Source organism: Apiospora aurea (assembly GCF_038362705.1).
Source record: "Apiospora aurea strain CBS 24483 chromosome Unknown utg000002l_segment0_segment0, whole genome shotgun sequence".
In the NCBI taxonomy this organism is placed as follows: Eukaryota; Fungi; Ascomycota; class Sordariomycetes; order Amphisphaeriales; family Apiosporaceae; genus Apiospora; species Apiospora aurea.
In genome coordinates this window covers 3,750,632-3,763,754 of record NW_027117389.1, presented here as the reverse complement: position 1 = coordinate 3,763,754, position 13,123 = coordinate 3,750,632, and the positions used below count along the sequence as shown (strand labels likewise).

Here is a 13,123-nt window from a genome sequence, read left to right as displayed (position 1 = left end):
GCAGACAGACCTCGGGTTAGGTAGCAATTGATTTGACGGAAGTGTGTGCGCGCCCGCGCTGTTGCGTGATTGAATGAATATTCATTCCCCTTTCGCGTCATCAACGATCAATCCTCCGCGAGCATCAGAACGCGAAAGAGGCGGCGATAGTTGCAAGCAGCCGTGCAGACTTGCTTGACTGCAGATTTGTCACCGGTGAAGAACGTGGCTAACGTCCTGTACCCAAGTCAACCCATTAGCCCATCCCATCACATGACATCGTACATATGCATGCAGCATGGTAATTGGTGCATAAGGGGGCATCCCGCATGGAGCAGCCTTCTCATGAACCTAAGTATAACGTCAGCTCCACAGCTTCCATACCCAGACATGGACAACATACATACCCTTTGCTGGCACTGAGCGACAAGAAGGCGCGAGCATCTGGACATTGGGATGGCCTTCTCGCATTGCTATTTTTCCCATGTTGAATGACGCCGCACAGCTCCCCCCAAGCTATTCTTGGCACCGGCAGAGTACATCTCGTGTAAAGAAGCCGACCATACCCTGTAGCCGCTCCAGCCAAGCGGCAGAAGCAACTATGCGACATCGGTCCGCCTGATGATAGCCAAAAAGAGAACGCCATCGACTGAGGACAAGTTGTTGATTGGGCAATGCGTGCCTGCGATTCAAAGCACCTTCGATATCACATAATTTAAAAGATCAATCCCTCTTAAGGAGACCAAGGACGAACTGTACAACAAACAACCGTAACCAAATAGAAACACAAAACCCCAAAGACCCCAGAAAATCCATCATAATTCCGTTCAAGCATTGATCATTCGCCCGACTAGGCGTATGGCTCCATCACTTGTTCATCCAAAAATCCAATGACAAGCAACTGCGCCCTCTGCCAAGGGGAAAGCTTTGCCACAACGGTATCGAAAAGAAGTTGATAGGGGGAGAAACACGATTGCTCGCAAAATTCTTGCAATGCCGGCGTCAAAGGCGATTCTTCCGTGCGAGACACATCGTCAAGCACCGTTCCTGGGCACAAGCTAGTTAGCATGCCTGGGGCGAGAGTAGTCTTCGATGGGAAGACTAACATGAACCTGAACTTTACTTCGTACATGGGCAGTTGGGGCAGTTCCCGCTATCAGTTGATCTTTTCTCAGTAATAACGTGGTTTGCCGGGGTGTTTCCCGCCCTCACTTTCGAGCACGGGGCGAGATCGTCTCTCTCATGGCCGCATGAGTATACGGTGACAATTCGCGCACACATCTTGAGTTTGCCTACTCAATTTTAGTATAGCGAAACCCAGGAAGTCGGGACAAGCGAATATGACCTATTGAACGATTATGGAGGTGGAGGTAGACACACTTACTGGTGGGATAGCGGTCTCTGGTTAGGGACAAGTGGTAGTTCTTCTAGTCCTGTGTACAGTTGCTATAATCCAAAATGATAGCAAGTTTGGCTGGATGTCTGAGGGCTGGTAGTACTGTGTAGGGGCTCGCGGCGTGTGGATGATGATGATGATGGGGATGATGGTAATGATTCAGTCAAACTGGAAGGGGGAGATGGGCCCCTTATATGCCCCCCGAGCTCGAGTTGGCTATAGGCAGACGAGAGGCTGCCTTGCACCCTCAGTTTGAAAGGTGTTTTTGCCTGAGATGATGTCAAGCAACGAAACTCTTCAGTTGGCTTCGTATGGTGCCCTTGTCTTCTGCTCCAAGATTAAAAGAAAATATACCGATCCCATCTAAATCAGGCAAGTGATGGAAAACGGGGTTGATTTGGATATCAGACCATTCAGAAGCCGTAGACTACGCCTACTCTACCGAATGGTATTCCGGAGTCGAGGTACTTCATTGAGAAAAGGAACGAATCGAATTTCAACCGAGAAGTATTCCTGTACGCGGCCGAGGGGGGAGTTGGGCAGAGGACGACATGTTCTCCTCCAATCCAGAGCTATATCGTAGATAGAGACCACGTCCCGGGGCTAAAGTACGATAGAAGGGGGCACAGGATAATGACTGTGAATCGATAGAGCTAAGGCCAAAGAGGTGTGTGCTTGCCCTACAGTCTGCGAGAAACGACAGACGACAGACGACGAACGACCCTAGCTCCGGGCAGGGATCGCGGATGTGGGACTGGGATGGGTGAAGGGGAAGTGGCTCTGAAAGGGCCGGATGGAGTGCAGGCACGGTACCTCGCATACTTGGGTAGTACCTACTAAAAAGAAAAAGTGTAAATGCGGGATTACCTGTGGAGGCTTCAGTACACTCGACCTACTCGGAAGAGGTAGGGTGAAATCAAATAAGATAAAAGAATAAAAACCCAACCCTTTCGCGTTCGGGGAAGCATTTTCTTGTCAGTCGATTGCTTGTCCAACGTGGGTGCGCAGGGGGGTTTGGTTTGGTGGACATGGTTCCTCTCCTGGGCCCCATCTCCACCCAACACTTCCCCGGCTGAGGAAGGACCAGAAGCGAAGGCACTGCTTGGCATCACTCACCAAGTTCCATTGCTGTACCAGGGTAGCCATGACTCTGGATGTGGAAAAATTCGAACAGTTAGTCAGCCTCGGCTTGGAAAGCCAGAGGGAGGGAAAAAAGAGAGAAAAAAAAATAAGATGCGCGGAAATCTGCGTCGGCGACTGGATACGACGCGTGCTACCTGTACGCAGGCTAGGTACATGCGGGCGGGCCTGCCTGCCTGCCCGCCCGCCTGCCCGCTTGCTTCTACCAGAGTAGAGCACAGGCTGCTGTGCGACAACATGCCATATGGACAGGACTGAATTGCCAAGTTCCAAGTTGAGTCGTAATAGGTTTATCTGCTTTGATTTGGGGTTTCGTGGTATTGCTGCCCCCGGCGCAGCCCCATTGGCGAGACAGCCAAATGAAGGCGGACGGCGAGGTTGCCTCTGGACCTTCAAGCCCTGCAATCGAAGCCAACCCGCATAAAACGTTGGCTTTAGTCGCAGCCAGCCCGGGCAGTGGGGGCTCTGTACATTGGGAATGGCCTGCTTTAATCGAGGAAAGGGAGGTTGGCATGATAGGATACTCTCATGGCAGGTTAGTACAGGAACACGCGGTTGCGCCTCGGCAGTGCAGTGGGTGGGCATCTACACACCAGACGTATTTACATGGTGCATGTACATCAACGATGCATGTAGCTCATTAGCCCCAGAAGCCCCAGAAGCCCCAATGTGGTGGGCATGGATCATGGCCCGCATGTAGGGCCAGGGAAAAGAGGTAGCTAGGTGGTCATCCATGATGTGATATCAAATGGGAAGGTGTCCTGCAAGAAATTACTCGGACAAGGTATGTATCTCTGGCCTGGTAGATTTACCTAGGCAGGTCACACTATGGTGGATGGATCAATGGATCAAATTGATCTATGAATGCAGGTGTACATACATCACAGCTACATCCTAATCCCCATAGCCAGTACCTTCAACTGCTATGGTCTTTCAATGATCCCTCCATTCTGCCTGCTGTACTTGATCTCCAATCCTTCTGCTACGTACTGCACCCGTACCTGGCCCGTCAACCATCATCCACCCATACCTGACGTCTTGACTCTCCTTGGCTGTTGTTCCAGTGAAAGTGAACTCCACGGATCCTGCCCCGGCGATATACAACAGCTACCTCGAACGTCCTTTGACGGAGTCGATGGCCAGTTTCCTTCGAACCCTTCCTGGTATCGCGGGGAATATGATCTACAACATCGAATGTACTCTCTTTAACACTTTTTAGCGGAGGTTGCGCATCGGCTCATTGCATAACCGCATACTCTCGGGAATGCCAGAAGGTCGAGTAGAATATATCCCTTGCAGTCTGGCGTGGCTTCTGCCGGCCCAGAGTAGCCCTCTCCCCCACTCCGACCACCATCGCATGTTGCCAGGTTGAATCCTGCGTGTCCTCCTGGGTTGGCTGCTGCATGTACTCTCGTGAGCATGCGCCTGACATGCCGATATCACTCAGTTGTGTATACTGTTCCAGTAGACCGGTCCAAGCCACCAGAGACGAACTCATGACCCCGAGACTAGCGCATCCCATCTCACCCCCAACATCTTCTAGACTCGAGGGTTGAGGGGATAAATATAGGGTCCGTTACAGTGGTAAGTTAGGGGCTATCGGCATGGTCCACCAGTCAACAGGGTTTATGCTCTTGCCTGGAGGTTGCCTGCCCAGTATACAAGATCGGATAAGTACACGGGCTCGCGAGCTTCCTCTTGCGGACATGATTAGCATTCAGCAGTGAACCCATGGACGCATTCTCCCGGCGAAAGTGTTGCCATGGTGGACTCGTCCCGGCCCGAAGCAGCTCAAGTAAGTGCCGTCTTTGTCATATGCCCTGGGTCAAACCCTATCATGAAGGCCTGATTCGACCCGCCGGGCTCCAGTGCGCACCAAAGGTAAGTAGAGAGAGCAAGACACTAGAACATCCAATGGGCTCGGTTCGCCCTGCTTTTCGAACGCTTGGAACAACCCCCCCCAAAGGCATATGTTGACGATGTTTACGGCACGCCGAGTTTCTTACCCATATCTTCTGTCCTGTCACCCACATTGCCCCCATAGCACGCCCCGAAATTAGATTCCCTGAGCAGAGCCCGAACCATTGTACATGTACATGGCGGAAGGCTGAAATTAGCTACCAACCTGGCCTGCAGATGTAAGATCACGATGCGGCCATCAAAGCGACCGCTTACCGGTCCCAGGAGGCTACGTCATGTCGTGATCTCACGATACCTAGCTACGTACCAACAACATCCTTGCAGATGGTAGTCTTGACCATTGCACAGGGCCCAACGTGCCCACTGCCACAGTCTGATAGGGATGCTCCAGCCCTAGGGTAGGCGACCCTCTGGGTAGGAATCTTCAACGGGTCCCTCGTGGCACAATCAGCAATATCTCACGGGGGCCATCTGACAACCTGACCTAACCATCGAGGCACAGCGCCAGGAATGCTAACGGCAAGGCCAATGCTGGCCGCGCCGACCCGCTGCCGGAGGAACATATTCTCTCCGGCATTCTTCCGCAATGAAGATCATGCACAGAGGATGCAGATTACACATAACATTGATGATATCCCCCCAAGAACGACCATCGCGGGCGTAACCTGCCGCCAACGTCAAAGGTCATGACGGCGTCCCGACTCGACGAAAAACCAAAAGCCAAGCCTCGTCCACTTCTGCTGGACATTACCACGGTCCACAAGTTTGCGCGCATACTCCATCCGTAGGTTACAATTTGCGGCTTACATACTTGATGTAAAAATTGTGTATACGTGAAACAGCCGCCCCCTAGTGGGCGATCTGGACAAACTGGCGCGGGAAAGTAGCCGTTCTGACCGTGGGTACGACATGAGGGTTGCATCGCGAACATCAACAAGCGCCAACAGCAAGCCCACAGGACACTGAAAGTGGCTCTCGTTCGGTTGGGAAGAGGATAGTGGAGCTGCTTTCCGCGCGTGTGTGGCCATGCTGGAATATCTCACGCTTTTTCTACTCACTTCATTTCGGTCAGGCAGATTGAAGCGCAAGTAACAGAACTGGGTCCAGCCAATGACAGGGGTTCATCACTGACTGTCACCAACATAAGCGCCGACCTACCAGTCCGCTGGGACGTTTACCGCACTTGTGGAGAAACACGCGCATTCGGGATACCAAATTACCCCAAACGAGCCATGCCCGCGGCGCTCATCTTGCGATGCTGCAGTTGGGACAACTTTTACCATGCCTCGAGGTCGTCCAACAAAGTTGTACGGCAAATGGCGGTAAAAGACAGTATTTACCCACGGAATTGGAACACCTTAGCACTTGCTTGCTTGAGTCACAGACGCCCCCCGTGTCAGGGGTCACAGACTGCACCAGGCTTCCCAGATGACTGACTGTCTTGTCCCGGGGGAGTCCTCGACCACCCTCCCCTGGACTTTGTAGATGCCCACAACGGGAAAGATGGAGACCAGTCGTAGGAACGCAATCTTCTGAGTTCTGACAAGGACCGGACCGACATTCCCGAAAGGACATTGGGACCCTGGACCAGGATACGGATATGCCCCTGATTCCCGATGCATAGCTGCCCTAGTCAGGCTGAAATATCTCGGAGCCGGCGTGCTCGTCAAGGACCTGCTGCTCAAGAAGCGCCCATGCTGCTTGGCACAGAGAGCTCTTCTTCACCGTCTCAGACCAGAGGCAGCCCCTTGTTCGGTGAGCCGTTCCTCCCCTCACACCGTAACCCAGGTCATCACGACGCCGTCCAATCAGTAGATGTCACCGCGGCATACGGCAAAAGCAGTTCACACGAAAGACACCAAAATGGTGTGGCTGCATATCAGAAGAAAAGGGTGTGCTCGATTTGGAGGTGAGGGTAGGATGATGTCGGTGAGTGCAAGAAGCAGTGGTCTCATTCAAGTTTCCGCACACCTCCTTCCGGGATGACTCCGCCCGCTCTGTGTGCACTAGACCTTCAAAATGCTAGGAGAGGTTGCCTTGCGCAGATTCCAAGTGATACAAATCCCAAACTACTATGCAGTAGTTTGTCTGCTACGCATGGCGTGGAAGGGAGTGGGCACTAGAAACACCCTTACCGTCCCTCCACCGGTGGTTTGTCTTCCAGATCAGACAAGTGTTGCATGTTACCCTGGAAGACAATGGGATTGAGGGCCAATCGAAGATCGGAGGAACTCTTTCATCCGTGACTAGCGAGCTACCACTGCCTGATGGACGGTGACGATGATGTACCGGCAAGTCTCCTTTGGCACTTGCTACCTGCTCGACTCCCACGCTGCTGCTTTCTCCAACTGCCCCCAAGTTCATTGGGCATCCGGCACGCCTGGTCTCGTCATGATTGACTAAACTAAGTCTCCAACTTGTCGTATCATGGATCAGCTTGCATCAAACAACTTCGCTTTGTTCAGTGATCCAGAGCAGCCAAAGATGACTAGAGACATCTTCTCGTCGCCCCTCGGTGACCGTCAGCCTAAAGGAAATACTTGAGTTGACGATCACGAGACAGAGATGAGCGAGTGTCTGATGTTGCTTCCAGTCAAACTTTCCTCGCAGACCAAATGGCTAGATGCAGTACGATATTAAGACCATTCGGTTGACATCGGATCGCTGCGGATCTGGTGCACACCAAACCCTTGCCTGGCTTGATGACGGACTGGTCCTGACGGCGAAACCCCAGGGCAGATAGGATGAGGTCATTCGATCTCCAATCGGTAATTCTCGTAGCAGAAAGGAATGGGGAATTTCTGGCTGTCACTAAGAGGCTTGTCTTCATAGCCGAGGGCCATTTGGTTCAATGCTATGCAAGGTTAGGCATGCCTATCATGATGCTGATCAACTGATTAATCCCGAGGATTTCGCGGGCCTGTCGAGCTAGGCATGTCAGTGCTGTGCGAGTATTCCTTTTGGCAGAACCCGGGATTTCCCTTGGATATGGGGTTGTCGAGCCGACGCAACCAATGACAGGCGGGCAATGGCGCCCGAAAGGTTCGGACAGGAACACGGCGATGGTCAACCACGTCGAAGTGCTTCCGATACCTCGGAACGGCACCGGTTCTCCGCCTTTTCTAGCCGTCTAAAGGCATGCGACAGTCCCTCTCTCCTTTTCTCCTTCACTTCGCCCGTCCTGACCTCACCATTGCGACCGGTTTGGAGGTCGTGCCACCTCACCTCAGGACGGGCACTGCTGCCACCCCCGCGTCCTGTCTGCTGCGGTTAGTGAAGGAACTAAAGCCCCGTCCAATCATGACTAACCATTCCAGCAGGAGGACCGCCAGTAGCCAATTACGACATGCACGTGGGACTCTAGATGCATCCATTCTTCGCGTCCTACTGCGGGCGAAGGGCGAAAGGGCAATTTCTCGAGCGCCCGTGGCCCGGCTGGCTCCAGCAGACTGGACTCGGACTGGCACAATAGAGTCGTGCCCGTGCCGCAACCGGTTTCCCCTTCCCCTTCCCCTTCCCCTTCCCTTTCCCTTTCCCTTTCCCAGCCTACAGCCAGGCAGGACAGGGTCGCAGCACAGCAGCGACCTGCGACCCGCGACCCCGAGTCTGGTCTAATCTGGTCTGCAGTGCACGGCAAGGGAAAGGTTCGAAAACTTGCGGGTCACCCGCGGCAGTCCGAAAAAAGAATGCAAATCCATTGAAGTCATTGCCCACCCACCCTCTTTCTTGGCAGCTGCGTTATCAGACACACGCCCACCCATTGACACACAAACGGGCGGGTACAGTCAATGGTCGATCACACATGCTTTGCACTCCCTGCTATCAATCTGGGGCTGACTGGAAGGAGCCAGGCGAGTATGCACGGTAAGTTTGCATCCAATGCAGGAAGGTAAGGTCTGCCCAACCAGCATATAAAGAGGTTGCCCTTCCTTCCTTGGATTCCAGACTCCTCTTTGTGACCATCATCCGTTCTCTCTCTCTCTCTCTCTCAGTCCTTCACATAACCACAAACAAACACACACGCAACAAACGATCTGCCACTCGTCTTCCCCCCAAGAAATTCCTGGCGAATTTGCCCACTTGCAACCAATCTACTACGAACAAGATATCAACGAAGCAAAACCACCACACCTTCTCACCATGTCTTCTCCCACCACCATGAAGGACATCCGCGCCCTCCAGCGCCCCTCCATGACCTTCCTCTCGCTGTCCCCTACTACCTCGGAGAACCACCCTACCCCCCAGAACATCGTGCCTGAGCGCGCTCCCGGCAGCCGCCGCACCTCCAGCCTGGGCAGCGAGAAGAGCTTCCGCTACCTCAAGCTGGGCCCCGTCCACTGGGGCGAGCACACGGACGAGCACAAGGAGGACTTCCACCACGTCGAGTAAGAACCGTCTTCTCTCGCCTACAGCCAACCACGACAATCCATCGACAACAATCAACGATATGCGCCTTACGGTGGCAGACCCAGGCTGCGTGTGTGGATGACACCACTGTTACGAAGTTACGAAAACCAAAACCGCCCATCAAATGTACTTTTTCCCTTGCTCTTGCGTATTTGGCCAGCGTTCAAACTCATCCCAAAGCAACGGGAAAACTGCGATCTTGCGATGCGCTTTGCTTTGCATTCCTTCTCTGAGGGGTTCCTTGGGAAGAGAGGGGTATGGTGTTTTGGGAGAATGGGTAGACTGGCCGGGAAACGGAACTGGAGCCTCACGAGCTTTCCTTGCGAGCGCTTACCAAGCCAAGAATGTAGCTAGAATTGCCCACAATGATACATGGGGATGGATATGGGGCTACGGCTACGCTGTCTCAGTAGCTAGCACCTCTCTCAAGGTACACCCTTACGAAAACAATACAAAACCCGACTATGATACGGGTCATTCGGACAACAATAGTGTTTCCCTCCTTTTCAGAAACGTGATTTCCCTTCGCCCGGCCGCGCGTAATGATAACGATATCCATCCCAAACTCAAGAGGCGCGTGAGCTTTCCGCATCCTTACAACGAATGGTAATTACGAGGCCGCTGTATAAGATTCTTTCCCCAAAGTCTGATGCGAGATCCGCGTGTAGCAGCTTGTTCGAGCGATAGCCCTATCCCACGGGGGTCATCGTTGCATGCTTACGCTGCAAAGCTGATTGGCACAGGGGACCACGGGCTGCAGGCCTTGATGCCAAGCCATCTGCCCATCTCCTTTTGAGACAGTTGTGCCAAGATGCCTCGATGCGACATAGAAGAAAGCAATTGACCAAAAAACAAAACAAAAAAAACAGTCAAAACTGAGAAAGGCCGCCTGGGCAACGCACATGCAGGTCTCCAGTGTCCAGGCGGCCGGATGCACGGAGGTAACCGCATTCTGTCGCGATAAGGGTGTGTTTAGTAATTATTAATAGAAGACTATACTGTACAACTGTTGCCAATACTATTGCATACTCCTCCTACTAGCCAATACCTTGCAATACCCCCCTCTTCCAGTTGTCCCCTCATCTTCAGGGTGGGCTCGCGCCCCCTCCGTTTTTCATTTCGTTTTGGTTTGGTTTGCAACAAGGCCTGGCAATACAGAATTCAGAGGTGAGCTTGGCGAGGAGTGAGCGAGGTGCGGAGACAGGCTGCAAGATCGACGTGGAGATCCGCAATGCGCCCAAGACGTTTCTGTTGCCCTCGTCTGCTTGTTTGCCTGGCTGTCTCTGTCACCGCTACCCTTCCAGATTCGCTGGAATGTTACGCTGCTACGCTGCTACGGCGTCTCTAGCCTCAGCTTAAAACAACTCACAACATCCCCGCCCCCACTCCCCGGGGGAGCGAGATAAACATAGATCCCAAATGTCCGACCATGTCGAGGCGTGTCGCGGCATAGGACATAGGAGAAACACTTGTCACGACGCACCCTCGCTCGAGTCAAGGCCAAGCATGCCGAGCATGCATAGTCAGCTTGCATACCGACAGGGCTTATCTCACGTTAGTATGGTAAAGGTAGGGATCGGCACAGCTGATTATTTGGGCCACCGAGAGAGGGGGGTCTGGCAGAGCAGAGGAGGTGTGATGAAGCTTTTCTAAAAGGTCCCTGGATTGCGTCATTCCCAGCCAGCTCTTATCCGAAAAGGCGAAGCAGCGAGAGAGCGTCCACCCACCGTGTTCAGTTCAATCAGAACCTTTAGCCGATCGCTGCAGTAGATAAAAAGACACATTCAACGTGAACTGCACACGCGTAACCACAACGACATACAAACAGTAATCTCCATCCTTTCACCGCTACTGCTCATTACGTTGTCCCCTTGGCATGGGTACGTAGTTGAGGGTAATAGAACACTTGCTGCAGGCCCAAAGGCTACCTTGCCTGGGTTTAGGGTCACAATGGCCAGAGCTCTAGAACCCCTCGGTCTTTAGTTCGAACTCCATATTACAGAGGGCGGCCCGCCCCACAAGATCCCGCTACAAGTACTCCTCCCTAGCAGAACTCCGAGACGCCGCGAGACCAAATAGAAACTATGACTATAGATTCATGTGATCATGGCAAAACGTACAGCTGTTCTTCTCCTTCGAGGTAGGGAAGGGGGCAAGGGGGCCAACCTTGATGGCCGCCCGGCTGGCCCCCGCACTCCCGAGGGGGCCTGCCTGCCTGCTACGGTACACTACATATTCTGCATCGGGTAGCAGGGGGCTGCCCTGGACGCCCTGAACGGTTGTGAAACCAGGTTGGGGCTGCTTCGTTGCTATATTGAGAGACAAAAGGTGGGAGGTTGAAACGAAACAGCCCTCTGAGTGATTGAGAGCACATCTTCCAACTTGACGGACAAAAAAAGAAATAGCCCCGTTCTTTCAGATGAACTAGCACAGGGACTTGGCGTTTTGCATCGCCTGCCCTCTAACTCTGCCCCTGGACCAACGCATGCATTACATAGCATTGGCCAGAAACACTCGCGGGCGGAGCGGGTGATCGACGGGACAGGCTGCACGATCAACACCAATGACCACAGCAATGCTAGAAATGCTCAGGGAGGAAACGCAAAAAGACGGGACGCTATACTACTAAATTACCCAAGTACGTGTCGGATCTGTGCCTGCGCATTTCTTTTTCTGCTGCTGCACTCTTGGCATGTCTTGCCCATCACCTTTGCACACGTATTGGGTTTCTTGGAAAACGCTTGGCAGGACTAATTCGATGCAAGATCTGCGCTTCTTGTTTAGGATTACCGGCTTGGCGGTGCTATTGTGTAGCTTGACTATCTCGCCGCCCGCTCTGGAGGCTTGGCTACTTGGGTATATGACACAAAGTCGAGGCGCAGCGAGACGAACAGTTGTTGGTGCGAGGTCACCGGATATTCTGCGCAAGGGATGCGAAGGATGATAGAGGTGGTGGGGGGATAGAAGGTGGCTTTGCTGAAGATGCCCAAACCGTTTCTCCTGTGTTGTGACGACTATGCGACATCAACGAGATTGCCTGCCGGGAGACGGAAGAACATGGGGGCCAATTCCTCAATCCTTTTGCTAGTGGGCGGATCTCATCATGGCCACATGACTGTTCTGGTCGCAGGAAAGAGGTAGGCCTTCGACCAGGTCGGTATCTGTTTGTTATATTGCAGAGGACATATTTATGGAATATGCGATGCAACCTGATCGAAGTACAGACCATCACAGCTCAGCCCGGGTTAACAATGGTCTGCCCCAATCCTTTGGGTCTGGCAAACAGCCGTTGGTTCGAATGTTTGGTCTGCAAGGAGTTAACCGAATGGGCTTGGGGTCCGAACGAAAGGCTTGGGGTCCAAATGAATGGACTCGGTACCCGAATAGACACGGGTAACCGCCCAAGGGAGCTTCAATGTGTTCATCACGTTAGTCACAAACGCCTCGTCCCGTAGGAGCAGGTACAGCAAGGCTGGTGATGACTGCCTGGGTGTCGTTCTTCATCTCCGTGCGCCCCCCCTAAGAGCTCACCTCTCACCAATCCGTAGAATTTTCTGTACGTGTCCGTATGTTTCCACCAACCTTTTCCAGTCTACTTTCAGCCATCGTTGCGCGTTCACCCTCATCTCCCGCTCACTGCACGGACAGTCCTGGCGACTCCCTTCGTGAAATGCACACCAGAGTCTGAGATGAACGCCGGCTATGCATATTTCGACTTTCTCCAAGTCTGGGTCTGCAACAAGATTCAGGAGTCTCTGAAAGGGAGGCGTGTGCTCCAGGTCTGCACTGACTCCAGACCGGCGGGCGAGCAGAGGCCGAGACTGGAAAACCGTGTCCATCCCCGGCGACAACAATTGGAACTGTAGATTGCGCAGCTCGCCGCTAAGGATCATGTCGCTGATGACCGGGGCGAGCTTCTGCTCAAAGTCGCCGCCGATGCGTTTCAGTATTATGGTCAAAGACCGGATCCGGCGCCGGACTGTTTGTAGCTGGAGGCTAAAGAGCTCGTGTTCTGCTGTGAATTCATCGTATGCCCTTCGCGAGCTCACATCGACTACGAACCTCCTCTGACGGTAGAATATGGCGGATGCTTCTTGGTACATCTGGTAGTTGACGACAAAGAGATCCCCAAGCAAGGAGCCCACCTCTTCCAATATCGCGTGCTGTCCGTAAGGCCTGATGGTGCACACCGAATCCACAGGCAGCGCATATCGGAGAATTACTTCTCGGAGTTCGCCAGGTAGGGAGAAGAAAGGAAAGTGTTTACTCGAAGCCATTGTT

At 53.1% G+C, this 13,123-nt stretch overlaps 2 protein-coding genes across 2 annotated transcripts; one reads left to right on the top strand and one right to left on the bottom strand.

Moving 5' to 3' along the window:
- Positions 1-8,575: 8,575 nt before the first annotated feature.
- On the top strand, positions 8,576-8,824 carry PG986_003525 (uncharacterized protein; the record flags this gene model as incomplete). Its single annotated transcript, XM_066839747.1, has 1 exon — positions 8,576-8,824. One exon carries the CDS (start codon positions 8,576-8,578, stop codon positions 8,822-8,824), a length of 249 nt encoding a protein of 82 aa, XP_066704811.1.
- A 3,545-nt stretch (positions 8,825-12,369) lies between these two features.
- On the bottom strand, positions 12,370-13,119 carry PG986_003524 (uncharacterized protein; the record flags this gene model as incomplete). Its single annotated transcript, XM_066839746.1, has 1 exon — positions 12,370-13,119. One exon carries the CDS (start codon positions 13,117-13,119, stop codon positions 12,370-12,372), a length of 750 nt encoding a protein of 249 aa, XP_066704810.1.
- Positions 13,120-13,123: the final 4 nt, after the last annotated feature.